The sequence below is a fragment of the Zalophus californianus genome, chromosome 7 (genome assembly GCF_009762305.2).
Source record: "Zalophus californianus isolate mZalCal1 chromosome 7, mZalCal1.pri.v2, whole genome shotgun sequence".
NCBI lineage: Eukaryota > Metazoa > Chordata > Mammalia > Carnivora > Otariidae > Zalophus > Zalophus californianus.
Genome location: NC_045601.1, coordinates 111,726,796 through 111,753,349, shown reverse-complemented (window position 1 = coordinate 111,753,349; position 26,554 = coordinate 111,726,796). Strand labels below are relative to the sequence as shown.

The window sequence follows — 26,554 nt, the reverse complement described above, 5'->3', positions numbered from 1 at the left end:
AAAAACAAAAATATTGTGTGCAGATGAGATGATTATCTCTTAATAGAAAAGAACTGAACATCTGTTTTAACTACTAACAGTTCAGTAAGATGACCAAGTGTGAGATAAATACAAAACTCTGTAACTGTCCTCTGTATGAAAGGCTGGCAAGTTACAGCTGATGGGCCAGATCCAGCCCTCTGGCTGTGTTTTGTGAGATTTGTAAGCTAAAATTTGCATTTTTTAAATGGGTGGCAAAAGAATCCGAAGAAGAAGAATATTGTGTGACCTGTGAAAATTACATGGCATTCAAATGCAGCGTTCATACACAGAGTTGTATTGGACCACAGCTACGTGGATTTGTTTCCTTATGGTCCAGGACCGCTTCTGCCCTTTATAGAAAAAGTTTGCCAACTCTTGGTAACAATCATGAGATAGAAACTATAACAGGAAGGTACTTCATTCAACAGCAACAAGTATGTAAAACATCTAGGGATAAACATGATAAAACTTTACTTGATTAAATGGCAACACATCATTCTCCCTAAATTAATGTATAGGTTTCATGAAGTTTGAAACAGGACTCCAAAAGGATTTTTTTTTCTTTTAGAGAGAGAGAGAGAGAGCACGTGCGTGCACACATGCATGCTTGCGTGGGTCGGGGGGAGGGGTAGAGGGAGAGGGAGAGAGAGAGAATCTTTTTTTTTTTTTTAAGATTTTATTTATTTATCTGAGAGAGAGAGAGAGATAGCAAGAGAGAGCACGAGCAGGGGGGAGAGGGAGAAGCAGGCTCCCCACTGAGCAGGAAGCCTGATGTGGGGCTCCATCCAAGGACCCTGGGATCACGACCTGAGCCAAAGGCAGATGCTTAACCGACTGAGCCACCCGAAATCTCCACGCTCAGCATGGAGCCCAACATCTCCTACCACCCTGAGATCATGACCTGAGCCGAAACCAAGAGTCGGATGCCCAGCCGACTGAACTACCCAGGTGCCCTGCCAAAAGGATTTTTTTTTCAAGATTTATTTATTTATTTGAGAGAGAGAGAGAGAGAGAGAGAAAGAGCCTGGGGGAGGAGCAGAGGGAGAACAGGAGAGAATCCCAAGCAGACCCTGTTCTGAGTGCAGAGCTATGTGGGGCTTAATCTCACAACCCTGAGATCATGACGTGAGCCAAAAGCAAGAGTCAATGCCCAACTGACTGCTCCACTAAGGCACCCCCAAAAAGATTTTTTAAGTAGGGTCACAAACAAAGTAATTCTTAAGTACATGTAGGTCGAAGAATTGAATGGGGAGACAAAATTGTGCAAAAAAAATACATGAATATTTACTTCAAAACCATTTGACTGTATCAACGATGTAAAACTTCTGTGTATTTTTTAAGATCCATAAGCAATATTAAAAAGCAAATACAAACGGAAATATTTGTTATATTCCAATCATAGTTCCCATGGGTGGGAATTGGCTCTGGGGTTTTGAAGGGAAAGGTCAGGGAATGATTTCATACTGGCAACCAGCTAATGCAGTTAAGTTTCAGGCCTCTGAAAACGGAAATAACTGAAAGTCAAGTAATCCATGACAGATGTTTGGAAGTCCATTAGGTTTTTTTTTTTTTTTAAAGACACATTTATTCAGCGTCATGATCAGACTATTACATTTAGCAATCAACAGCATGGGTGCAAAAAAAAAAAAATCTACATTAAAACCCTTTGTTGGAATGCTTTACACTTTCCACAGAACAGAAACTAAAATAACCTGTTATACAGTTAGTCACAAATAGAGTCCTCGAGTTTTCTGCCCATACACATGAGTATTGTCTAAAACATGTCTTCTTTGTAGCAGCTAGGCCCTGCCACCACTGTGCTTGGCTGAGTTCACAAATCTGTTGTAACCTGTAGCTTCCCTGTGACTTCTCTGGCTCTCCTCTCCTGCTGAGCTTTGTTTCCTGGCAGTAATTAAAACCTTCTGCCACTGCCATAGCTGCTGCTGCTGCTGGAACCACCACAGCCACCTTGGTTTCATGGTTTGGCAAAGTATTGGCCTCCACCACCATAGGGGCCAGAGCTTCTGCCTCCAAAATTTCCTCCTTTCATGGGTCCAAAATTTGAGGATTGATTGTTGTAATTGCCAAAATCATTATAGCTTCCGCCACCTCCAAAGTTGATCATTACCAGATCCATTATAGCCATCCCCACTGCCACATAGCCACCACCACCTCGACTGCCACCAAAGCCACCTCGACCACTGAAGTTCCCTCCACGACCAAAGTTGTCATTCCCACCAAAACCACCTCCACGACCATCACCAAAGTTTCCAGAACCACTTCGACCTCTTTGGCTGGATGAAGCACTAGCCATCTCTTGCTTAGATAGGGCTTTCCTTACCTCACAGTTGTGGCCATTCACAGTGTGGTATTTTTGAATGACAATCTCGTCTACAGAGTCATGGTCATCAAATGTTACAAAAGCAAAACCTCTCTTTTTGCCACTGCCTCAGTCAGTCATGCTCTCGATCACTTCAATTTTCCCATACTGTTCAAAATAATCTCTTAGATGATGTTCTTCAGTGTCTTCTTTAATGCCACCAACAAAAATCTCTTTCACAGTTAAGTGAGCACCAGGTCTTTGAGAATCTTCTCTTGAGACAGCCCTCTTTGGTTCCACAACTCTTCCATCCACCTTTTGTGGCCTTGTGTTCATGGCTGCATCCACCTCCTCCACAGTGGCATATGTGACAAACCCAAAGCCTCTGGAGCGCTTGGTATTTGGATCTCTCATTACCACAGTCCGTAAGCATTCCCCATTCCTCAAAATGGCTCCTCAGACTCTCATCGGTTGTTTCAAAGCTCAAACCTCCGGTAAAGAGCTTCCACAGCTGTTCAGGCTCTTTGGGAGACTGTGACTTAGACACGACGGTGGTGGGAGGGGAGACTTGAACGATGCTTACTTGGCGGCGTCCACGGGCAGAAAGGAGTAATCTAACGAATGTATCTCCATTAGGTTTTTATTTCTATTTTTTAAAAAGAGTTTATTTATTTATTTATTTGAGAGAGAGAGAGAGTACGAGGGGGGGAGGAGCAGAAGAGGAGGGACAAGGAGGGGAAAGAATCTTAAGCGGACTCTGTGCTGAGTGTGGAGCCTGATGCAGGGCTTGATCTCACCATCCTGAGCTGAAACCAAGAGTTTGGCACTTAACCGCCTGAGCCACCCAAGTGCCCCTCCATTAGATTTTTTTTTTTTAATTAGAATTACTTTTGAGAGCCTTTACAATTGCTGCTTTCATAGATTTTGGCTCTTAAATTATTATTTTTTTCTCTCTCTGCACCCACAGGTCCCATCCTTTGACTTCCTGTCTGAAAAACTCCAGTTCTACCAGAGACAGTTCAATGAAATCATTAGAGGAACATCTCTTGATCTAGTGTTTTTTAAAGATGCAATGACACATCTTATTAAGGTTCTAACTATTGACTCTTTGCTGACATAAATAGATCATGTAAAAACTGGGTAAATTTCACAGACAGATGTTTTGAGAGAAGAAGTCTATGGTTTCAGATAGTGTATAGAAGCATGTCCATAGGTTGGATCAGTTCATGGTCTCAGAAAACAAAGGCTTAATCAGAAACCCCTTAGCCAAATCAAAATAAGTTAATCAGTGAAAGACAAGTATCATATGATCTCACTGATAGGAGGAATTCTTAATCTCAGGAAACAAACTGAGGGTTGCTGGAGTGGTGGGGGGGTGGGAGGTTGGAGTTACTTTGTAAGTAGAATTTTGGTACTTAAAATTTTTTCGTTGGCAGAGATACAATACAGGTAGTATTCATTGTAGAGCTAGGTGTCTATCTAGTTCAGTATGTTAGACTGAATAATAAGCAGACAATCCTAACATTGGGGAGGGTATGTGCTATGGTGAGTGCTGTGAATTGTGTAAGACTGATGAATCACAGACCTGTACCTCTGAAACAAATAATATATTACATGTTAAAAGAAAAGAAGTTGTTAGTAGGAAGGGAAAAAGGAAGTGGAAATCAGAAGGGGAGATGAACTATGAGAGACTGTGGGCTCTGAGAAACAAACTGAGGGTTCTAGAGGGGAGGGGGGTGAGGGGATGGGTTAGCCTGGTGATGGGTATTAAGGAAGGCATGTATTGCATGGAGCACTGGGTGTTATACGCAAACTATGAATCATGGAACACTACAACAAAATCTAATGATATATGGTGACTAACATAACATAATAAAATCAAATTAAAAAAAAGAAACTCCTTAGCTGAATCCATGTATGGGACAGCAAATGCTTTTCAAGGGCGAATTGATGGGTTTTGTATTCAGAGCTGTTGACACATCGAATCAGAGTTTCTCCTTTCTAGAAAGTAAGCTAGAGAACCCTGTGAAGAAATAGTCCCTCTTCAAATTTTATTTTGATATAATGGGAATCCTGTTCCCTTCCCCATGGAGGAAAACTTGATGCTTTTTAAAAAGGTCAATTTCATGATTGGCTTACAGATTATGGGCAAACTGATGAGGAAGGAGTAAGGTAGATGCACAGGACTGGTATAAAAACAGAAACCAGTTAGAGACAACACCCAGAGGAGCATGGTTTGATCCAAGTCTGAAAGGCTACAGAAAAGAGCCATTTGTTTGTGTCATGTATAGTTTGAAAAGGAAGTTCGAACACAGTGTCAGGAGGTTTGATAAAGAGGCAGCTTGCTCTGTGTTTATTATACGTTGGTCTTCCCCAAAGTTGGTGAATTTCCAGATGTCCTAGGGCTGTTTCACATTCATCTACTCAACAAGTAATTATTGAGTACTCACTGTGGTGAGGTCTTGGGGGCCTGGGACCCCCAAGTGATTAACATGTTACAAAATATAATGATAGAATTAATGCAAAGTGTTTTTACTATCTGCCACCTGTAAAACTTCCATTTAAAAAAAAACTTTTTAGTGGTGATAATGAATTTAGTGACCCATCTAGACTTTCATCTTAATCAGTGACATTAATGTAAAAGGCAGTTTTTTAGCAATGTCTTCAATTGGCCTGCATATGAGGTGAACCACAATTCCAGCCTATCCTTATTGAGGAAATCAGCCATAGAAAAGCAACACAAGACTAAATCAGCCATAGAAAAGCAACACAAGACTAAAGTCTAAGTCTTTTTCTACAGATGCCTTCTTGCCTTCTTTGTAAGTAGAATTTTGGTACTTAAAATTTTTTCGTTGGCAGAGATACAATACAGGTAGTATTCATTGTAGAGCTAGGTGTCTATCTAGTTCAGTATGTTAGACTGAATAATAAGCAGACAATCCTAAACTTTCTGCAGATTGGGAAGAGCAGCTCCATCATGCATTGAGTCCAAAAACAATAAAATTACACACACACACACACACACACACACACACACACACACACGAGAATGGCTTTGAAATAGGAGATAGGAAAGCCCATTTGTTCTCTCTTTGATGATGGGCAAGGAAAAGAATTTGAGTTGACTAAATCAATAGGAGACATTAATTTAAAAAAACTCTGACATATCCCATTAAAAGAAAAAGTCTAATGTAGTCTACAAGCATATGTTCAAAATTGGACTCATGTAGTGCGAGAAAATGTGAAGAGTTGAATTCTATTTTTAAATACATACCATTTTATTTCCAAACAGATTTCACGAATAATTCGAACATCATGTGGAAATGCGTTGCTGGTGGGTGTCGGTGGTTCAGGAAAACAAAGTCTTTCGAGATTGGCCTCTTTTATAGCTGGATATCAAATATTCCAGATTACATTAACCAGGTAAGGTGAAATAAAACACAGCAATACATTTTTCTATTATTAATTTCTCTGAAGTAAAATGTTCACTTAAAAAATACAACAATTTGGTATATTTTTTAAGCTTTTTATTTAAGTGTAAATTATTTAAGGAGAGGTGCACAAATCATGGGTGTCACAAAGTAAGTACACCTCGGTCGTTAGCCTACAGATGAAGAAATAAAATATCAGCACCCTGGAATCACACCTCAAGTCCTGTCTCAGTCATTACCCTCCCAAGGTTCACCATATTCTGACTTCTAAACCCACTTAGTTTTACCTATTCTTGAACTTTCTATCCATCAAATGCTATGGGATCTACTGTTTTGTGTCCAGTTTCTGTTGCTTGTATTATGTTCAGGAGTTTCATCCATCATGCTGCACGTACCCATAGTTTGTTCATTCTTATTGCTATATAGACCTCCACTTTCTCACATATTACCACAATTTGTTTCCCGTTGTGCTGTTGATAAATATTTGTGGGGATTTTTTGGCAAGTAGAGCTGTAATGAATATTCTTGCGCATGACGGAGTGTACTTTCGGAGATAGAACTGCTGGGTATGGAGTGTACATATATTCAGCTTTAGTCTGTTTGGAGAATTGTTTTCCACTGTGGTTCTACCTACACTTCCACCAGCGTTTCATGAGGGTCTCAGTTGCTCCTCATCCTGGTGCACCTTTGGCACTGTGAGTCTTTCTCACTTTAGCAATTCTGGTGGATGGGTAGTGGTATGTCTCTGTGGCTTCCATTTGCATTTTCCATGACGAATGTTGAGCACATTTTCACCTCTTATTGGCCATTTGGACAGTCTCTTTTGTGAAATATCTGTGTTATTCCTTTGTTGCTTCTTTTTTTTTTCAGTTAGGGTGTGATTCTTTCTCTTACTGATTTTTAGGAGTTCTTTATATATATGTTTTGGATATAATTTTGTTGTCAGAGTGTGTATTACATAAATCTTCTCCAAGTCGTTGGCTTGCCTTTTCACTCCTGGTGGATTTTACTTTTTTTTTTTTAAAGATTTTATTTATTTATTTATTTACTGGGGGGGGGGGGATGTGCAAGCATGCGCGCATGAGTAGTGGGGAGGGGCAGAGGGAGAGGGAGAAGCAGACTCCCCACTGAGCAGGGAGCCTCCACTCAGAACTTGATCCCAGGACCCTGAGATAATGACCTGAGTCAAAGGCAGATGCTTAACCAACTGAGCCACCCATGTGCCATGTGCCCCTTGGTGGATCTTTTATTTTAGTTTATTATTATTTTTATGTCTAGGCTACATTTTTTTATTATGTTCAATTAGCCAACTTAAGTTATCAATTTTTTTTATTTTAGTGCTCTTTGTATTCTGTTAAAAAATATTTGTTTACCTTTGTTTACCTATGAAGATATTCTCCTGTGATTTCCTTTGCATTTGCAAATAAAATGTACTTTTTTTACGTATAGAATTATAACCCATCTAGAATTTATTTTCTTCTAAAATCTGAGGTAGGAGTTAAGATTGTATTTTTCAATATAGATATCCAATCACTCCAACTCCATTATTGAAAAGGTCATGTTTTTCCTGACACATTACAGTGTCATTTCTTCCCCATCAATCAACTGATGATGTCTGTGACTACAGTCTGTTCCACTGATTTAATTATCTTTGTAGTATTACCAACTGTCTTAATTACTGTAGTTTTAATATATCTTGAACAACTTTGTTGTTCTTCTTCAGGACTGTCTTGAATATTTGGCCTTTTGTAGTTCCTCATAAATTTTACGTCACTTTTTAAATTAACAATTTATACACACTACATAGATAAAAAATTTAACAGGGTACAAATTACAAGAGCAATTAAAAAAACATGAAGCATCAAATATCTAGAGGTTAATTAAATTAATCCGTTGTCAACCTTTAAAAATTGGGAGGTTTCACACACAAAAAAACAAAAAAACCGGATTTCTGACTTCTCTTGACACAGTTGGAAGATCTGGCAACACTGTGCCTACATTCCCAGGTGCCTGGACCTAAGCAACATGCCTCCTTAGATGGGACATACCGTCCTCCAGTTTACCAGAGTGTTAACAGTATTTTCTTGTTTTCTGTATTCTTGATGCTCTGGCACTGGGGTCCTGCTGACTGCCCCTCCCAGGGCAAGCCAGTTCTTAGAGACAGCTAATGGCTTGCTCCAGTAGTGTGCCTTTCATAGGTAAACCAACTACTCCAGAGCTTATACTCTGAACCACCACGTCTATCTGGCTTTCTCCACCAGGAAACAATATTGCTCTGCTCTAATCACCCCAGAGCCAAGGACCAGTAACTAGGGACAGCATCTATGCCCTGGGGCCCGTTGAAATTATTCAAACAAGCCAATCCTAAATCTGCTTGGCCTGCCTGCCTTTGCCTTTCTCATGGAAACCACAGTACATGCTGTTGCCCACGGTTGCTGTTACTCCTTCCACCTCCTGACTGACCCTGAAGCTTCCCCATGCAGCCCTATGTGGTGTGGCATATCCCCTCTTGTTTCTAGGGATCTGTGAGTATAGGCTTCTTCCTTCATGACAGTCCTTTCCATGTCTGTGTGTCTTACCATACCTGACTAAAAAGCTTCCTGGAAACATTTTAAAACAGCAGGGAAGGTGAAGGGAAGTAGAGAGGAATCAGAGGGGGCAATTTAAAGTAGGACTTTATAGTCCCTAGTATATTGTTAGGACTTAGCAACTGATCAGATATGGGGTGAAGAAGAGGAAAGAAGAAAGGCTAGAATGACACACCTAGTTTCTCTAGTGGTATTTATTACACTGAACTGTAAAAAATGCTTGTTCACTCCTCTGTCTCCTTCACTAGTCTGTAAGCAAACTGAGGATGGACCATCGTAATCTTTGTCTTATCTACCATTACTATCAAGTGGGTTCTTTTAACCAACACCATAAAAATACGTGTTGAACAAATAAACAAATGACCAGTTTTAAGGGGGGTAAAATGAGAATTCAGTACATGCAGAGAGTGAGATGTTTGCAGAACACACGGTTTCCGTAGTTCATTAGACTCATGGGTGTGGAGTTCAGGAGTGGCTGGCTCCTGAAGATGTCAGCACAGAAGTCTCAGTGGAGAGAACAAATTTCAGGTAACAAGGAGCATGAGTAGGGAGCATAGCGAGAAGAAAAGATGGCTAAGGGAAGGATGCTGGGGTCTCCCAACATAGAGGAAGGGGACTTGCTTGCAAGAGAGTGAGAAGTAGAGGCAAGGCGAAGAGGAGGAAATCCAGAGTGGTTTCCAGAAACCAAACTACATCTCAGCAAATCTTACCAGTTTCTCCTTCTAACGAATGACCCCCTTGGCAATTATTTTGAAAGGCATGTATATTTTCCTTTCAGTGGAGTTCCTTTTGCCCAAGTCTACAAGACATTTTACTGTAGTGCCACTCAGAAGGGGATAACTGGTCCTCCTAGATTAAAATCAGCTATTTATTCATTCGAGTGCCCTTAAACCGAGTCATCTCTAGTGCCCACTGTAGCTTTTACAAACAGATACTTTCTTCATTTTGCAGAGGAGGAAACAGAAGTTGAAGAATGTAAAGGAACATTTCCAAGCTGCAGAATGGGGATTTGAACACAGGTCCTTCTGGTTCTAATGCCTGTGGCTTACACACAACTCCCTATGACTTGCACCATACAACCTCCGTCAAGTGAGGATGTCTGTGTTGTCAATTTACTCATGAGGATTTATACACAACACTTCAGAAAATGTCTGCTTTATTTCTGCACATCACATCATCTCCAGGAGCATATATATTTAGTAGGAAACAAAGTAAACAGAAAAGCAAAGACCAAGATCTTCTTGTCAAAAGCTGTAACTACATAATTATAACATTTCAATTATTTATATCACATTGCATAATGCATGTTCTTCTGTAGGCTGTCTCTGTATTTAGCCACTTAACGAGATACACAAATTACCACTATATATAATTTATTGCTAATTTTATTTATAATTTATCTTGACTTTCTTACCAATCCAAACTCATCCAAGTTTCAGATTAGTTTTAAATATTATACGTATATTCACTTGGGCAAAATCTGTTGTGGAAGACTGTCAGCTTGCTGAGAATAGAAGTTCATTTCTGAATTTCTAATTACTCTTCATGAGTCACTTCTGGTGAATTCCCATTTCTCACTTCTCACGTTAAATAAAACATACTTGCTTTGAACAGTAACACATAACTATTTCTCTCTGACCTCCGTGTTTTTAGCAGACACTCTTACTTAGTATCTCTTGGGGCAGGTGCAGAGTATGCTCTTATTACCATGGGTTATATTGTCTTCTGAGACAAATTATGACTACCTATATTTTTAAATTTTAAATTTCCTACCACCCTTTTTAGGTCTTATAATGTGAATAATCTAACAGATGACTTAAAAGGTCTGTACAAAGTTGCTGGTGCTGATGGAAAAGGTATCACCTTCATCTTTACTGACAATGAAATAAAGGATGAGGCATTTCTAGAATATCTTAACAACCTGTTATCTTCAGGGGAGGTAGGTCTCAAAAGTAGAGAAAAAGTTCATATTTTAAAAATGTAAATTATGTTTAAACAGAAAAAGCAGCAATCCTTCACAAGTGAGGCCACTTAACATTCATTTTTCATTTTAGAAATGATTAATATGTAAGACATGGTAGATTTTTCTTTAAAACTACCTGTGAGAAATGAATGCTGTCCACCTCCAGATTTTTTGTATGCTTTGTTCCATTTTAAATATGATTGCTTACTTATTTCATCAGTTTTCAATTTGATCCTGTAATTTATTTTAGAATAATCACAGTATCTATCTAACAGTCAGGAGTATAAAAGAAAGGAAAGAGTTCTGCCAGCTCTAAGCAGATGTTTAGTCATCACTTCTGACACCACCTATGTCAGCACTCCCATGATCACTCACATACTTGGTACTTCATTAGAAGGACTCATGGGGCTCAACATCCAGTTGTACTCATGTCTAAGATTTATGACAGCAACGCAGCAAGGATTCACAGCCAGATCAATATAGAAAAAGACACATCAGGTGGAATCTGGAGAAATCCATGTGCAGGCTTCCTATGTTCTCACCGAAAGGGTCATACAGAATGTGCACCCCCTCCAGTGGTGAAGTGCAGTCACTCATATGCTGTGTTTCCATTCAGGGAACCCTGTTGGAGATTCCAAATTCAGCAGTTTTACTGGGGGCTGGTCTGGTTGTCCCTCCCCGCCTAGACACTACTGTCAAAACTCCAGACTCCCGGAAGGAAAACAGATGTTCACCATATATCACAATGTTTGTATAAACAGTCCAGGCCCAGAACAACCTTTTCAATTAGTAAGGAGGAGACATTCAAAAACCAAGTTCCCAGATGATGGCCAAGTGCTAGCCCTGCAAGCATACTCTTCTTAAAATCGGGCTCACTGTGTTAACTCTTCCCTGCTCAGTGGTGTCTATCAATGCTTGCTGCTGCATGAGCTAGTTAACTACCTCGGAGAGAGGACTTCTGCACGATGGTGGCATAGGAAAATCCTGAATTCACCTCCTCCCATGGCAGCACCAAATCTACATCTATATATGGATTATTTCCCTCTGAAAAAAATCCGAAAACTAGATAAGCTTCTTCTCCACAACAAAGGATAAAAAGACCACATCAAGATAGGTAGGAGAGACACAGTCTTGCCAAAAACCTCACCCTCAGCACAGTGACTTGCAATAGGGAGGTCTCTCACAAATAAGGAGTGAGGGGTTGGTGCCTCACATCAGGCACCCCAACCCCTGGAATATATACCAGAGAGACAAGCCCCAAAATGTCTGGCTTAGAATACCAATGGGGCCAAAAAAAAGAAAGAAAACCAATGGGGCTGACATCCAGTGACCCAAAGTGCTATAAGAAAGTGAGATTCACTACTAAAGGGCTCCCAATATAGTCTTATCCCAAGACCCAGCCAAGCAAACAAACAAACAAACAAACAAAAAACCCCAGCACTTTGAAAAATGCCTAGATTGTATGTGAAGAAGATTCATTTGCTAATCTTAAAGTATCAACTGGAGGGGTTAGGGGACAGTTGAAACTCTCCCCAGAGATGGAGTTGCTGGTGGATGCCAGTTTTGCACTTTCTACCTACCCTGCTTGCACAGGTGAGCAAGCTTAGACAAAGCACCCTCCTTCCACCTTACTAAGACAAGCAGGGGCAAATGAGTAGTCAGTACTATCCCACTACCTTGTTGAAGTTGGAGAGCATGGGTGGTTGTGGCACTCCCCTGCTCCCTGGCTGGGGCAGGTGAGCATGAATGTGGCATTCACCTGCTCCCTAGGTAAGGTCAGCAAGCATGGGTGGTTGTGACACTCCCTTTCCTTGGCTGGGGCTGGCAAGTGCAAAAGGTGGAAACATTCTTCTACTCCAGTCTAAAGCTGGTGCATACTCAAATAAGGCACTCAGTTGCTGCAGTCCTGAAGCCCATGGGAGCATGCAGTTAAAACATTTTCCTGCTGCTTTTCTGAAGTTGGCAAGTATGCCCCTCTTATACACTCTCCAGCTGCCTAGTTAAAGCCAGCAGTCATGGGCAATCTACATGGGGATGCCCCTTGATTGCCTCATGCTGGTGGCCAAGAGGACTGGCATTCCTGAGCTCCACAGGAAGTAACAGTTGGAAAGACATTTCTTGGCAGGCCACTACACCCAGGACACTGCACAGACAGCAGACTGAAACATACCCCAGTCTTCCTGTGAAAAAGGCCTATTTACTTATGTTGGAGCTTCTGCCAGAGGGACAGGCTTTAGGTTTCCCACACATCTAGAGGTTGAGGAGACACTCAAAGGGAATGTAAGCAGGAAGACACCATCCTTCCACAACCCCTTGGCCTTGCTAGAGCTCAACAAGACCTCCTGGAAAGGAGTTTATATATTTGTCTGGAGCCCCAACTTTTGTGATCTGGAGAGACTTCGTAGTCTGGAGGACAGCAGGGATTATGATTGTGGCCATACAGGACTGTATGTATTTGCATACTTTTAAAAAACTGTTGCCTGAGGTTCTAGATTCCAATCAACCTAAAACTAGGTACCAAATGAGATTCCTCCCCCTTGGAACACTGACTGGTCTTGGTGTACCCTCAGCAACAGGGGCATATCAATAATAAATCAGGTGGTTTGGATAATCAGAAAGTTTTGTGACACAACCAAGAGCTAGGGCAAAGTTGAATAAGGTCCATCACCTACATAAGGCCACTTCTTCAAGACTAGGAGAGGTAGCAGTTTTGCCTCATAGAAACAAACATAGAGTCAAGCAAAATGAAGAAACAGAGAAATATGTTCCGAATGAAAGACAAAAACCTCAGAAAAAGACCTTGATGATATGGAGATAAGTGATCTACCTGATAAGGAATTCAAAGTAATGGTCCTAAAGATGCTTACTGAACTCATGAAGGGAATGGATGAACACAGTGAAAACTTTAATAAAGATACTGACAACATAAGAAAGTACCAAATATAGGTCACAGAGCTGAAGAATTACAATAACTGAACTGAAAAAATACACAGGAAGTGTTCAACAGCAGACTGGAAGAAGTGAAACAGATCAGCAAGCTGGAAGACGAAGTAATGAAAATCAGACAGAGCAGCAAAAAGAAAAAAAAATTTAATGAAGGTAACTTAAGGGACATATGGGACAACATCAAGTGGAATAAAATTTGCATTGTGGGGGCCCCAAAGGAGAAGAGAGAGAAAAAGGGAAAGAAAACTTATTTGAAGAAATAATGGCTGAAAATTTGCCTAACCTGGGGAAGGAAACAGACATCCAGGGCCAGGAAGCCCCGAGTTCCAAATAAAATGAACGTCAAAGATGTTCCAAAATGAATGTCAAAGAATATCCAAAGATATTCACGTCAGGACACATTATAATTAAAATGTCAAAGGTTAAAGATAAAGAGAGAATCTTAAGAGCAACAAGAGAAAAAAATTGTTACAGATAAAGAAAAATTCCATAAAGGTATCAGCTGATTTCCCAGCAGAAACCTTCCAGGCCAGAAGTGAGTGGCACAATATATTCAAAGTGCTAAAAGGAAAAAATACTTCCAATCAAGAATACTCTATCCAGCAAAGTTACTGTTCAGAACTGAAAGAGAGATAGTTTCTCAGGTTAGTAAAAGCTAAGGAAGTTCATCTCTACTAAACCAGCTTTACAAGAAATGTTAAAGGAACTTCTTCATGCTGAAAAGAAATGGCACTAATTAATAGCAAGAAAGCACAGAAAAATAAAAATATATAGTAAAGGGAATGGATTAATCACTTACCAAACTACTAAAACTACTATGAAGGTAGTAAAGGTAAAGGTGATAAAATTAACTAAAATAATAATCAGTTAAGGGATATAAAAAGATGTAAAATGTGACATCAAAAACATAAAACGTGGGGGAAGGTAGTAAAACTGTAGAATTTTGGAGTGTGTGGAAATTTAAGTTTCTATCAAATTAAAATAGTTAAATATATAAAATGATAAAGTGAACCTCACAGTAACAACACAACAAAAACTTATAGTAAACACTCAAAAGAAAATGAGCAAGGAATCAAAACATAACACTGAAGAAAGTAATCAAACCAGAAGGGATGAGAGAAAGAGAAGAAGAAAGGAACAGAAGGGAACTATGAAAGCAGCCAAAAAACAATTAACAAAATGGCACTAAGTACATACCCATCAAAAACTACTTTAAATCTAAGTGGACTAAATGATCTAATCAAAGATAAAGAGTGGCTGAATGGATTTAAAAAAAAAAAAAAGACCTATCGATGTGCTGCCTACAGAGACCCACTTGAGAAGTAAAAACACAGACTGACAGTGAAGGGACGGAAAAAGATATCCCATGCAAATGGAAATGAAAAGAAAGCTGGGATAGCTGTATTCAGATCAGACAGAATACACTTTAAAACAAAGACAGTAACAAAAGACAAAGAAGGCACTATATAATGATAAAGAGTCAGTCCAGAAAGGAGATACAACATCTACAAATGTATACGAACCAAACATAGGAGCACCAAAATATATAAAACAAATATTAACAGATCTAGAAGGAGAAGTTAACAGCAATGAAATAATAGTAGGGGACTTTAACACCCCACTTACATCAATGGATAGATCATCAAGATAGAAGATCATTAAGGAAATATCAGCCTTAAACGATATGCTAGACTATGTGGATTTAATAGATATACATATAGAACATTCCATCCCAAAACAGCAGAACACACACTCTTCTCAAGTGCACATGGAACATTCTCAAGGGTAGATCATATGTTAGGCCACAAAACAAGTCTTTTTTTTTTTTTTTTTTTTTGACAGAGACACAGCAAGAGAGGGAACACAAGCAGGGGGAGTGGGAGAGGGAGAAGCAGGCCCCCCACAGAGTGGGGAGCCCGATGCGGGACTCGATCCCAGGACCCTGGGATCATGACCTGAGCAGAAGGCAGACGCTTAACGACTGAGCCACCCAGATGCCCTGACCACAAAACAAGTCTTAATGAATTCCAGAAGATTGAAGTCATATTAAGCATCTTTTTAGACCACAATTGTATGACACTAAGAATCAATTATAAGAAGAAAACTGCAAAGACTACAAATAAGTGGAGATTAAACAACATGTTACTGAATAATTACTGGATCATAGAAGAAATCAAAGGAGAAATAAAAAAAATACCTAGAATAAATGAAAACATATATGACACACCAAAACATGCAGTGCAGCAAAAGTGATTTTTAGAAGGAAGTTAGTTCATAGCAATATAGGCCTACCTCAAGAAGCAAGAGAAATCTCAAATAGAGAATTTAACTTTACACCTGCAGGAACTAGAAAATGAAACAAAAAGCCCAAAGTTAGTAGAAATAAGGGAATAATAAAGATCAGAGTGGAAATAAATAGAGACTAAAAAGACAATAGAAAAAAATCAATGAAACTAAGAGCTGGTTCTTTGAAATGGTAGAACAAATGGACAAACCCTTAGCTAGACTAAACAGGAAATAAAGAGGAAGGACTCAAAATCAGAAATGAAAGAGGTGAAGTTACAATTGATATCAAAGAAATACAAGGGATCATAAGAGACTGCTACAAACAATTATATGTCAACAAATTGGGTAACCTAGAAGAAATGGATACATTTCTAGAAACTTCTAATCTTCCCAGACCAAATCATGAAGAAATAGGAAATCCGAATAGACTAATTACTAATAAGATGTTGAATCAGTAATCAAAAACCTGCCAACAAAGTTCTAGGCCCAAAATTCTAGGCCCAGGAAAATTCTACCAAACACTGAAAGAAGAGTTAGTACCTATTTTTCTCAAACTCTTCTAAAAAATTGAAGAGGAGGGAACACTCCCAAACTCATTCTACAAGGACAGACTTACCCTGATACCAAAACAAGACAAAGATACCACAAGAAAAGAGAATTACAGGCCAATATCCCTGATGAACACAGATGCAAAAATCCTCAATAAAATAGCAAACTGAATTCAACAATACAGTAAAAAGGATCATACACCATGATCAAGTGGGATTTACTCAAGAGTTGTGAGGATAGTTCAACATCCACAATCAACATAATGCATCACATTAACAAAATGAAAGATGAAAATCATATCATCACAACAGATGCATAAAAAAGCACTTGACAAAATTCAACATCCCTTTATGATTAAAAACTCTCAACAATGTGGAATGGACAGAGGGAATGTACCTCAAAATAATAAAGACCATATATGACAAACCCACAGCTAATATCACACTTAACAGGAAGTTTTTTCCTAGGGAAGTTGAAGAATAAAGTCATCCTAATTGGAAAGGAAGACTGTCAGTATTTACACATGACATGCTGTTATATATAGAAAATCCTGAAGATTCCACCAAAACACTGTTAGAACTAATACACAAATTCAATAAAGTTTCAGGAATACAAGGATAATATACAGAAATTGGTTGCATTTTTATACACTAATAATGAGCTATCTGAAAGAGATACCAAGAAAACAATGCCATTTACAACTGCATCCAAAAAAGAATAAAATACCTATGAATAAATTTAATCAAGGAGGTGAAAGACCGAAAACTATAAAACATTGTTGAAAGAAATGAAGACACAAATACATGGAAAGATATTTTGTGCTCTTGGATTAGAAGAATTAATATTGTTAAAATGTCCATACTACCCAAAGCCATCTACAAATTCAATGCAATAGCTATCAAAATTCCAATGGCATTTTTCACAGATACAGAACAAAGAATTCTAAAATTTATATGGAACCATGAAAGACCCTGGATAGCCAAGCAATCTTGAGAAAAAAGAACAAAGATGGAAATATCATGAGCTCTGATTTTTAAACTATACTGCAGTGCTATAGTAATCAAAACAATGTGGTATTGGCATAAAAATAGACACAGATCAAAAAAACAGAATAGAGAGCTCAGAAACAAGCCCACGCATATACGGTCAATTAATTTATGACAAAGGAGCCATGAATATACAATGGGGAAAGGACAATCTCTTCAATAAATGGTGTTGGGAAAACTAGACAGCCACATGCAGAAGGGGGAAACTGTACCACCACTTCACACCATGCACAAAAATTAACTCAAAATGTATTAAAGACTTGAAGGTAAAACCTGAAACCATGAAACTTCTAGAAGAAAACATAAGTGGTAAGCTCCCTGACATTGGTCTTAGCAATGTTTTTATGGATTTGACTCCAAAAGCAAGGGAAACTAATGGAAAAAGAAACAAATGGGACTATATCAAAATAAAATGCTTCTGCACAGTGAAGGAAACCATCAACAAAATTAAAAGGCAACCTACTATAAAGGAGAAGGTATTTGCAAGTTGAATATCTAATAAGAGGTTAATATTCAAAATATAGAAAGAACTCTTACAACTCAATACCAAAAAAAAAAAAAACCTGAAATAATCCTCCAGGCAGAGGATCTGAATATACATTTTTCCAAACAGATATACAGAACAAGCACATGAAAAAATGCTCAACATTAATTGTCAGAGAAATGCAAATCAAAACCACTACTAGATAGCACCTCACACCTGTCAGAATGGCTGTTATCAAAAAGATAAGAAATAATAAGTTTTGGTAAGGATGTGGAGAAAATGGAACCCTCATGCACTGTTGGTGGGAATGCAAACTGATGCAGTCACTTGAAAAAGAGTATGGAGGATCCTCAAAAAATTAAAAATAGAACCACCATGTGATCCAGCAATTCCACTACTGGGTATCTATCTGAAGAAAATTAAAACACTAATTCAAATGGATATATGCACCCTTTGCTCATTGTAGCAATATTTACAATAGCCAAGGTATGGAAACAACCCAGACATCTATCAGTGGATAAATGGATAAAGAAGATATGACATGTATGTACACACACACACACAATGGAATACTACTTAGCCCCAATAAAAAAATATAATCTTGCCATTCTTGAGCACATGGGTAGACCTTGAGAGTAGTAAGCTAAGTGAAATAAGTCAGAGAAAGGCAAACACTTCACGCTTTTGTTTATATGAGATATCTAAAAAGCAAAACAAAATCCAGACTCCTAGATACAGAGAACAGATTGGTGGTTGACAGATGGAGGGGGACTTGCTGGAGTGGGAGTGGGTGAGATGAGCAAAGGGGATCAAGAAGTACAAACTTTCAGTTATAAAATAAAGAAGTCATGGAGATGTAATATATAGCAGGGGGACTGTAGTCAATAATATTGTGTAACTTTATAGTGTGACAGATGGTAACTAGACTTAGTATGGTAATCATTGCCCAGTATATACAAATGTTGAATCACTGGAAACTAATATAATATTGTATATCAATTATACCTGAAAAAAGTACACAAACATAGTAAAAAATGACCTCAGACCCAGAATTGAGGCTGTCTATGAATCAGAGAACACAGGGCATCACTGGACATTCTAAAGAGATTATTGGAATGCTAGAGAGGTACTTTTTTGGTGATAGCTATTGGAGCAGAGGGAAACAAAATTTCCTCCTGATTAAACTGCTCAATAAAAAGTTGTATTCTTGGTAATCTCTGGCAAACAAGGGATTTTGACTGTGGAGATGCAGAAAGAAAATATGAAAAAAAGATGACATGTCGGGGGAGAAAGGAGGAGGCTTTGGCAGTGAATTAGTGTGGGGAACTTGTAAAGTACAAGTCTTGTCTGTTTCTCAAAGATCTCCAATCTGTTTGCACGAGATGAGATGGATGAAATCACCCAAGGTCTGATATCGGTGATGAAAAAGGAGCTGCCTCGCCACCCTCCTACCTTTGATAATCTGTATGAGTACTTCATTTCAAGATCAAGGAAGAACTTGCATGTTGTTCTCTGCTTCTCTCCAGTGAGTTGTTACTTTATATTTATGTGGGAGGAGTTACTTATTGAAACGTACTTAATAGTTTACCTTCTTTGATGAGATGATTTGCTCAGAAATTAACATTTGTCACACTGAATTGAAATTAACACTTTACTACCACCAATCTCCCCTGGAGGCAGGCAATCTCATACCAAAGTGTAATCATTTAAAATGTCCATTTTATTAGAAATTATTGCATAGCCTACAACTTCCATTAATTGCCTAGAGATATATTACTCAAATTGTAAGGGATTTGGTAATGTAATTTGTCTAGCTCTTCCTCCAATATCAACATACCGTCTAGAATGTCCCTGATGTAGGTCTGAATATCCCTAGCTCACTCTATTATCCAGTATAGTAGCTATTAGACATGTATGCCTATTTAAATTTTGATTAATTAAAATGAAGTAAAAATAAAAATTCAATTGTTCAGTCCCATTAGCTCCATTTCAAGTGCTCAGTAGCTATGAGTGGCTCATGGCCACCATACTGAATGGCGCAGATGTAGAACTCACGGTTGTATTGGGCAGCTCTGCTCTGCGGGTCTCACTAACTTACAAGCCAACCTACTTAATTTTTAGATAGTCTAATTCCTAGAGACGTCTTCTATGGAATGAATTGAATTTTGTCTCTTTGTATTTTTCCCCTGTGATTCTGTTTTGGCTTGTAAAATGAGTCCGATCCCTCCCTGCCCTCCATACCGCTCCTCAGATATTTAGAGAAAGTTTTTGCAGATTCCCGAAGTTGTTTCCTTCATAGACCAAACACCTCCCACCCCTTTTGCTACTCTCACTTTTCCTCGTGTCCAGGCTTTTCACCGTCCTGGTCATCTCTCTCTAGAAGAGTTCTAGTGTGTCCCTTTCCCCTTAAAGGTAGCTTTTAGAATCCAACCCAATGATGCAAATGTAGTCTTAGGGCAGGGAAGAGTGTGGAAATACTACCCCCTTCATCTGAACATTTCACTGATACATTAATGCAGCCCAAGATTTTTTTTTTTAACTGTGATGTCACACCATTGGTTCAGAATGCCTAAGCCTCTTTTGAGCCGATTTATTATAACCCTTGTGTGTGTCTGACACTTTTGGACTTTGCTGTCAACAGGTTGGTGAGAAGTTCCGAGCCCGTTCTTTGAAGTTTCCTGGCTTGATATCAGGTTGCACCATGGACTGGTTTAGTCGCTGGCCGAAGGAGGCCTTGATTGCGGTGGCCTCCTATTTCCTTTCAGGCTATGGTATTGTCTGCTCCAGTGACACTAAACGACAAGTCGTAGAAACAATGGGCCTCTTCCATGACATGGTTTCTGAGAGCTGTGAAAATTACTTCCAACGGTGAGTGGCTTTCCCTAAGGCTGTGGCTGCAACCCCAGGGTTTACTCTGGAGAGGAATTCCATGCAGCAATCAGATCCATTGGGTACAAAGTCCCAGCTGCACTTAGACTTTTTTTCTGGCCTTGATTTGCTAGTGATGATGTATTGAAATAGTGATAAATCAATGAGACTTTAAAATGAACTAGTGTCCGTACTTAAGTACCTCTTTCCCTCCAGGCCTCAAAGGAACAGATGCTTAATGAATCACTTTATTTCATTTGCTTAATTTCTTTTTTTTGGAAAATGACTTGACTAATTCATGATAAACTGTTTAAAACTGGTTTCTTATTCAAATGCATTGTTTATTTTGATTAAGGAGGTACACTGTTTTAAAGTTTCACTCTTGCCTTATGTTAAGGGACACGTAGGTTTTGTATTTTGCAGCTCTTAGTCTTAGCAATGTTTTCATGCCAAATAATTTTAATTGACTGTAGGTGAGTCCAGTGGCTAAAAGTAGCAATGGTGTTCACATGTGAAAACTGTTGTCAACAGTTCAAAAATACAACTTCTCCTCCTCCCAAAGCATGATAGTCACTGGTTACATTTGACAGATGGGAATAGACGTAGACCAACATAATCTTTGGGCTTCTGGGGGCACTGAACCTGCCAGAAAGAGTTTTTCCACCTAGAGAGTCTGTGTAACACTTTCATGGATTTTTCAGGGGGTTCCTATCTCACAAAAGTATGTTTATCCTGGACCCTTTTCTATACTGAAAACTATGCCCAGGAAACGCACCCTCCCCTTAAATAGTTCTAGATTAACCTTCCAGATCCTCTTGGTGGATCCGTGTGTATTCTTATGGTTAGCAAGATTTTCCTTCCATTTAACTTGAACTCCTTCTGTCACTGTCATCCATGGGAAGTTTTACCTTCTTACAATTATGAAAACCTGTGTCCTTATTTTTAGAAAAATTTGGTGTATTTTCTAAAATTTTCATATCCTTTTAGGTTGGAGAAGTTTATTCTGAATGTGATACTTGTCAAATGCTTAAGTGCTAGTCATGTAAATGCCCAAGTCCTTAAAATTTTTCTTTAATGTTAAAAATCTTCACAACTCCAAAAGTGAAAAATTAATTAAAAGGTAAAATGATTTTATAGTGTGTGAGGAGCTCTTCTTTTACTTGAGTTTCTCTTGCATAAAATTATTCCTTTTATTTAATTCTACTGTTAAATAGGATTACTGTACTCAACCATAGTGAGTTGAATGTGTGAATCAAGTGTGGTTGCCATGATTTCAAGGAGATCTGGTGAATCATGGGGAGAGACTGGCTTTCATTTTTGTAAGCTCACCCAGCTGGGTTCTAGCAGTGAAGAGGTGTGTAGCAAATACCCATTGAATGAAAACAGATCACAGCACAAATTCATTTTGACCACATATCCCTAATATTTGTATAGAACCTTAAAGTTTACAAAGTGTATTTACATGTGCAATATATATATATATATATTTATATATTTCCCCCCCACACACACAAAATGCTGGCCGGTGTAGGGCAATGATTTTTTTTCTTAGTTTTCCAGATGAGGAAACAGAAGCCCGGAGTGAGATAAGGGTTGAGTCGAAGACCCCTCAAAAGGTCAAAACACCAGATACTTAGTGTTCTTTCCACCTCACCTCTAGGAAAACCATTCACAAATCCTGCCCTCTGGCTAGTGAATCACCCTTCAGAATTACACTGATTCCACAGTGGGAAGAGCATCTGTAGGATTCTTTCCAGGAATACATCAGAATGATAGAGATGAAGATCATTTTTACGTTCTACTTTCAGATACCGCCGAAGAGCACACGTGACTCCCAAGTCTTATCTCTCATTTATAAATGGTTATAAAAACATTTATACTGAAAAAGTGAAACATATCAATGAACAAGCTGAACGTATGAATATTGGTAAGCAGAATGGAATCTTTTATTTATTTATTTATTTAATTTATTTAAGATTTTATTCATGCATTTGAGAGAGAGAGAGATAGAGAGACCACAAGCTGGGAGGAGAGGGAGAAGCAGACTCCCCACTTAGCAGGGAACCCCATGTGGGGCTCGATCCCCGGACCCTGAGATCATGACCTGGGCCGAAGGCAGCCGCTTAACCGACTGAGTCACACAGGTGCCTGGAGAATTGAATCTTTTAAGGGCTTTTTGATAGGAATCCACACTGGTGGATATTGTGTTTAAAAGCAAAATACTGACTTTACTATCAGTAATAGATTATTTTGAGGGATGCTGTTAGGGTCTTTTACCGTTAAGAAGCTTCCAGGCAGGGGTGCCTGGGTGGCTCAGTTGGTTAAGTATCTACCTTCAGATCAGGTCATGATCTTGGGGCCCTGGGATCGAGCCCCCATTGGGCTCTGTGCTCAGTGGGGAGCCTTCTTCTCCTTCTCCCTCTGCTGCTCCCCCTGCTTGTGCTCTCTCACTCGTTCTCTCTTTCTCTCTCAAATAAATAAATAAAATCTTAAAAAAAAAAGAAGCAGCAGCTTCCAGGTAGAAGAAAATCTAAAAAAGGAGGTAGCCTGTTTCCTCTCTGGAACCATTTTCTCCCTGCCCCTCCAATTCTGGGTCCAGGCTGTTGGGCCAGGAATCCCCATAGTTACTGAGCTGCTACTGCAGGTGGAGAAAATCCGGCTCTTGGGAACTGACCATGATTTCAGTTTTTGGTTTCATTATAATCAATTTGCCTTCACTTGCATAAACTTTGCCATGTTAATGCTTCTCAAATTTCTAGCAAAAGAAAAGGAAAAATAGACAAATCAAAACTGAAAGAGGTAGTTTACCTGAACAATGGATTTCTATGTCCAATACATGTAAGCAGAAAAAGTATAAATTGGAACAATTATATGTCCAGAAAGCATTATGGCCCAAACAGTCCAAAAAAGAAGTGCAAAAATCCCCCCCAACACTTCTTCTGCAAAAAATGTGATCCCATAGCATAACTGAGCTCCAAGGTCTGTGCAGTTATAGTAAAGGAAACACTGTGGAAGAAACCGTCCTCTGTTTTTCTCATGGCTCACCTTCTTGTAGCTTTCCATAAGATACTCTATAATCAGTGGTGGGCTGGAGATACTTGTAGGCTCTAGAGTTGATTGTTAATTCGTAGGAATTTTATGATCTGGTTATTAAACACATCCTTAATTAAAAATTAAATCCTATAAACTTACAATTAAGTAAATTATATTTGAAAAATGCAAGAACAGGGGCACCTGGGTGGCTCAGTTGTTTAAGCGTCTGCCTTCAGCTCAGGTCATGATCTTGGGGTCCTGGGATGGAGCCCCACATCAGGCTCTCTGCTCAGTGTGGAGCCTACTTCTCCCTCTCCCTCTGCCACTTCCTCCTTGCTTGTGCTCTCTCCTTCTCTCTCTCCATAAAATAAATAAATAAAACCTTAAAAAAAAGAAAAAGGCAAGAATACTCAACATTCATCACATCTTAGTTATTTTTACTCTATTTTACTGCTATTAATGTTCTTGAGGTTATTTATTTCTATTCTATCAGTATGGTAGACATATAATGAATGGTGTGCTACTGGGAGTCTCTTGGTAACTTCAAATCAGCCCTGGTGAGAATACTGACACCATGGAAATTGGGAAACGTACAGATGAGTGTTGCCCTTCTCCCCCAAGAGACTCAGATGCTAAACAGTCACCAACACACTATTGGCTAGAACTCAGCTGGAATGTGAGAAAATCCTGTTAACTGGTTATTGTGCTCTGTGGTGCTGAGAGTCACAGAGCCAGCAGCACAGGTGTTAGCAGCTGTTTTCATTTTCATAGCAAAGAGAACCACGTGACTATGACTATATTAACCTTTCATTTGTTCCAGCTCCAGTGTGATTCAAAGGCAAAAAAAGAGATATTTACATCATTTAAAAATGATGTTTGCAAAGCCAAGGAGAGCACTAAGTTTGTCACATAAGTTTCTTGACTCAGTTAATCTTACTCAGTATGGCATTGTGACCTTCCCTTAAATTTAGCTAGTTGGTGCTCTTCCCCCCACGGCCAAAACCCTCAGAGATATGGTCAGTATCGATGCGCCTCATATATATGTATTTGTCCATAAATAACTATCTGGTGCTTGTTAATAATATTAGTTCAATGCCTTAGAAGTAGTAAATTGGATGAAGGGATGTTCAGATACTAAGCAAACGTGTATGTGTGTGTGTTTGTAAAGGTCTTGACAAGCTTATGGAGGCGAGTGAATCTGTGGCTAAGCTCTCTCAGGATCTTGCTGTAAAGGAGAAGGAGTTGGCGGTGGCTTCTGTAAAAGCAGATGAAGTGAGTTGGCATTTACTGTATAACTAGTGGTGAGGAATAGTATTCCACATTTTAAAAAGCATTGTTTAAAAATGTTATGAAAAATAAATAATGTATAAACCCATAGACTATTTCTAGTGAGATACTGTTCACAATGACAATTAAGTATTTTTGTTTAACTTATACCAAGAGTCACCTAAATTATTATCTCCCCTACCTCGTCTAAGACTATTCTTTCTTCTCTGGGTCTGTATCTTTTGTTCTCTCTCATCTGTCTATGAAATGTTTGCCTCTCCCTAAGTTATATTTGGTCTTCTCTTTGAGGTCCCTGCATGCTCTGAGTCTCTAGAATGGCCCAAGTCTCATCTGAAGTTTGTGTCAAGGAGGGAAAAAAACTAAGAGGAATTGTTGGTGGAGTTAAAAAAAAATCCTCCTCCCAAGTTGATAGGGATATATGTCTGCTGCTCCTTGCTCTGTGAACCTGCCCATCTGTGACTGCTTTCAGCTTCCACTCACTGAGTCGGTTAAGAGTGGATACCTACATCCCAACCCTTAGCCAGTTACTGAAATGAGAGAGATAGCATAGGAGAGGGTCTTAGCATGGTCCCACTATATGGTAGACACTCAACAAACATAACCTATTTTATTTTCATTACATGGGCATTGATATGGTTTCTGACCTTATTCCATTACACATACTTGAACTGTGTTAATTTTCTAGAAATTACATAGAGTGGAAATACCATTTTCCTGAAAGCTTAAGATGTTTATGTATATATTCTGTATATATAAATATAATACATAGTATATTTATATATTTGTAAGCCTCAGGAAAGCTTAGGACATAGAAGATTTCAAGGAACTGCTTAAAGGAATTACTTTAATACACTTTTAGGTGTATTACACCTTAGGGAATATATAGAAAATATACATAGGGAATAAATTTGCTCTTATTTGTGTTTTATCTTATAGTGAATAATCTCACTGCTCAAATCTGTCAATTTTGCTCAAAAGCTACCTATTTGCCCTCATGTGTTCCCTCAATTTAACAGGTACTGGCAGAAGTCACGGTAAGTGCTCAGGCGTCAGCCAAAGTGAAAAACGAAGTGCAGGAGGTGAAAGACAAAGCCCAAAAAATTGTGGATGAAATCGACAGTGAGAAAGTAAAAGCTGAGACCAAGCTGGAGGCGGCCAAACCTGCCCTTGAAGAAGCAGAGGCAGCCCTGAATGTGAGCATGTGCTGTTACCCCTCTCAACACCAGTCCCAGCCCACTCCGTGGGTTGTTCCGTGAAATTCACTGGGCAACTTCTAGAATCTGAAAACTGAATGGAATTCTAATGTGATTAATAATCTCTGAGTCTGAAGGCAAATGTTTCTGTTGATTCAATATTCTAAGTTCTAATTTTTTTAAGTCTTCAGTTCTTATAACTTACTAGTTTCGTTCCATAAATCAGCCTTCCAGGACAGCTGAGAAATAATGCGAGTGATTCATGGCCTGAACAATAGCATAACGGATTCAGATTATATAGAGAGCCTCCCCAGTTCCTCCAAAGCATCTCCTCCAGATTACATTATGTGCCCTTTAAAAATCTCACGGGTTCTGGGGGGCTCTTAGGATAAGGTCCGTGGTTAGGCATCCACAGCTGGAGGCAGCCTACAGTTGCCTCTCGCAACAACTACTCCTTAAATAGATGATCTGGAGTAAATTTTTTTACTAGGTAAAAGTAAAAAAGTAAACTGTTTTGGATCTCTGTGGATATTATAATT

At 39.0% G+C, this 26,554-nt stretch overlaps 1 protein-coding gene across 6 annotated transcripts in view; it reads left to right on the top strand.

Annotated features, from left to right (window-relative positions):
• DNAH8 (dynein axonemal heavy chain 8) overlaps positions 1-26,554 on the top strand; it is a 417,769-nt gene that overhangs the window by 261,206 nt on the left and 130,009 nt on the right. For 5 of the 6 annotated variants that reach the window (XM_027603620.2, XM_027603615.2, XM_027603616.2 and 2 more), the window contains 8 exons: positions 3,309-3,431; positions 5,634-5,764; positions 10,146-10,299; positions 18,995-19,159; positions 20,276-20,502; positions 22,311-22,429; positions 24,704-24,807; positions 25,839-26,015. In XM_027603620.2, coding sequence (XP_027459421.2) covers positions 3,309-3,431; positions 5,634-5,764; positions 10,146-10,299; positions 18,995-19,159; positions 20,276-20,502; positions 22,311-22,429; positions 24,704-24,807; positions 25,839-26,015 — 1,200 coding nt within the window. The remainder of the gene's footprint in view (positions 1-3,308; positions 3,432-5,633; positions 5,765-10,145; positions 10,300-18,994; positions 19,160-20,275; positions 20,503-22,310; positions 22,430-24,703; positions 24,808-25,838; positions 26,016-26,554) is intronic. The other variant, XM_027603617.2, reaches the window with a different exon arrangement.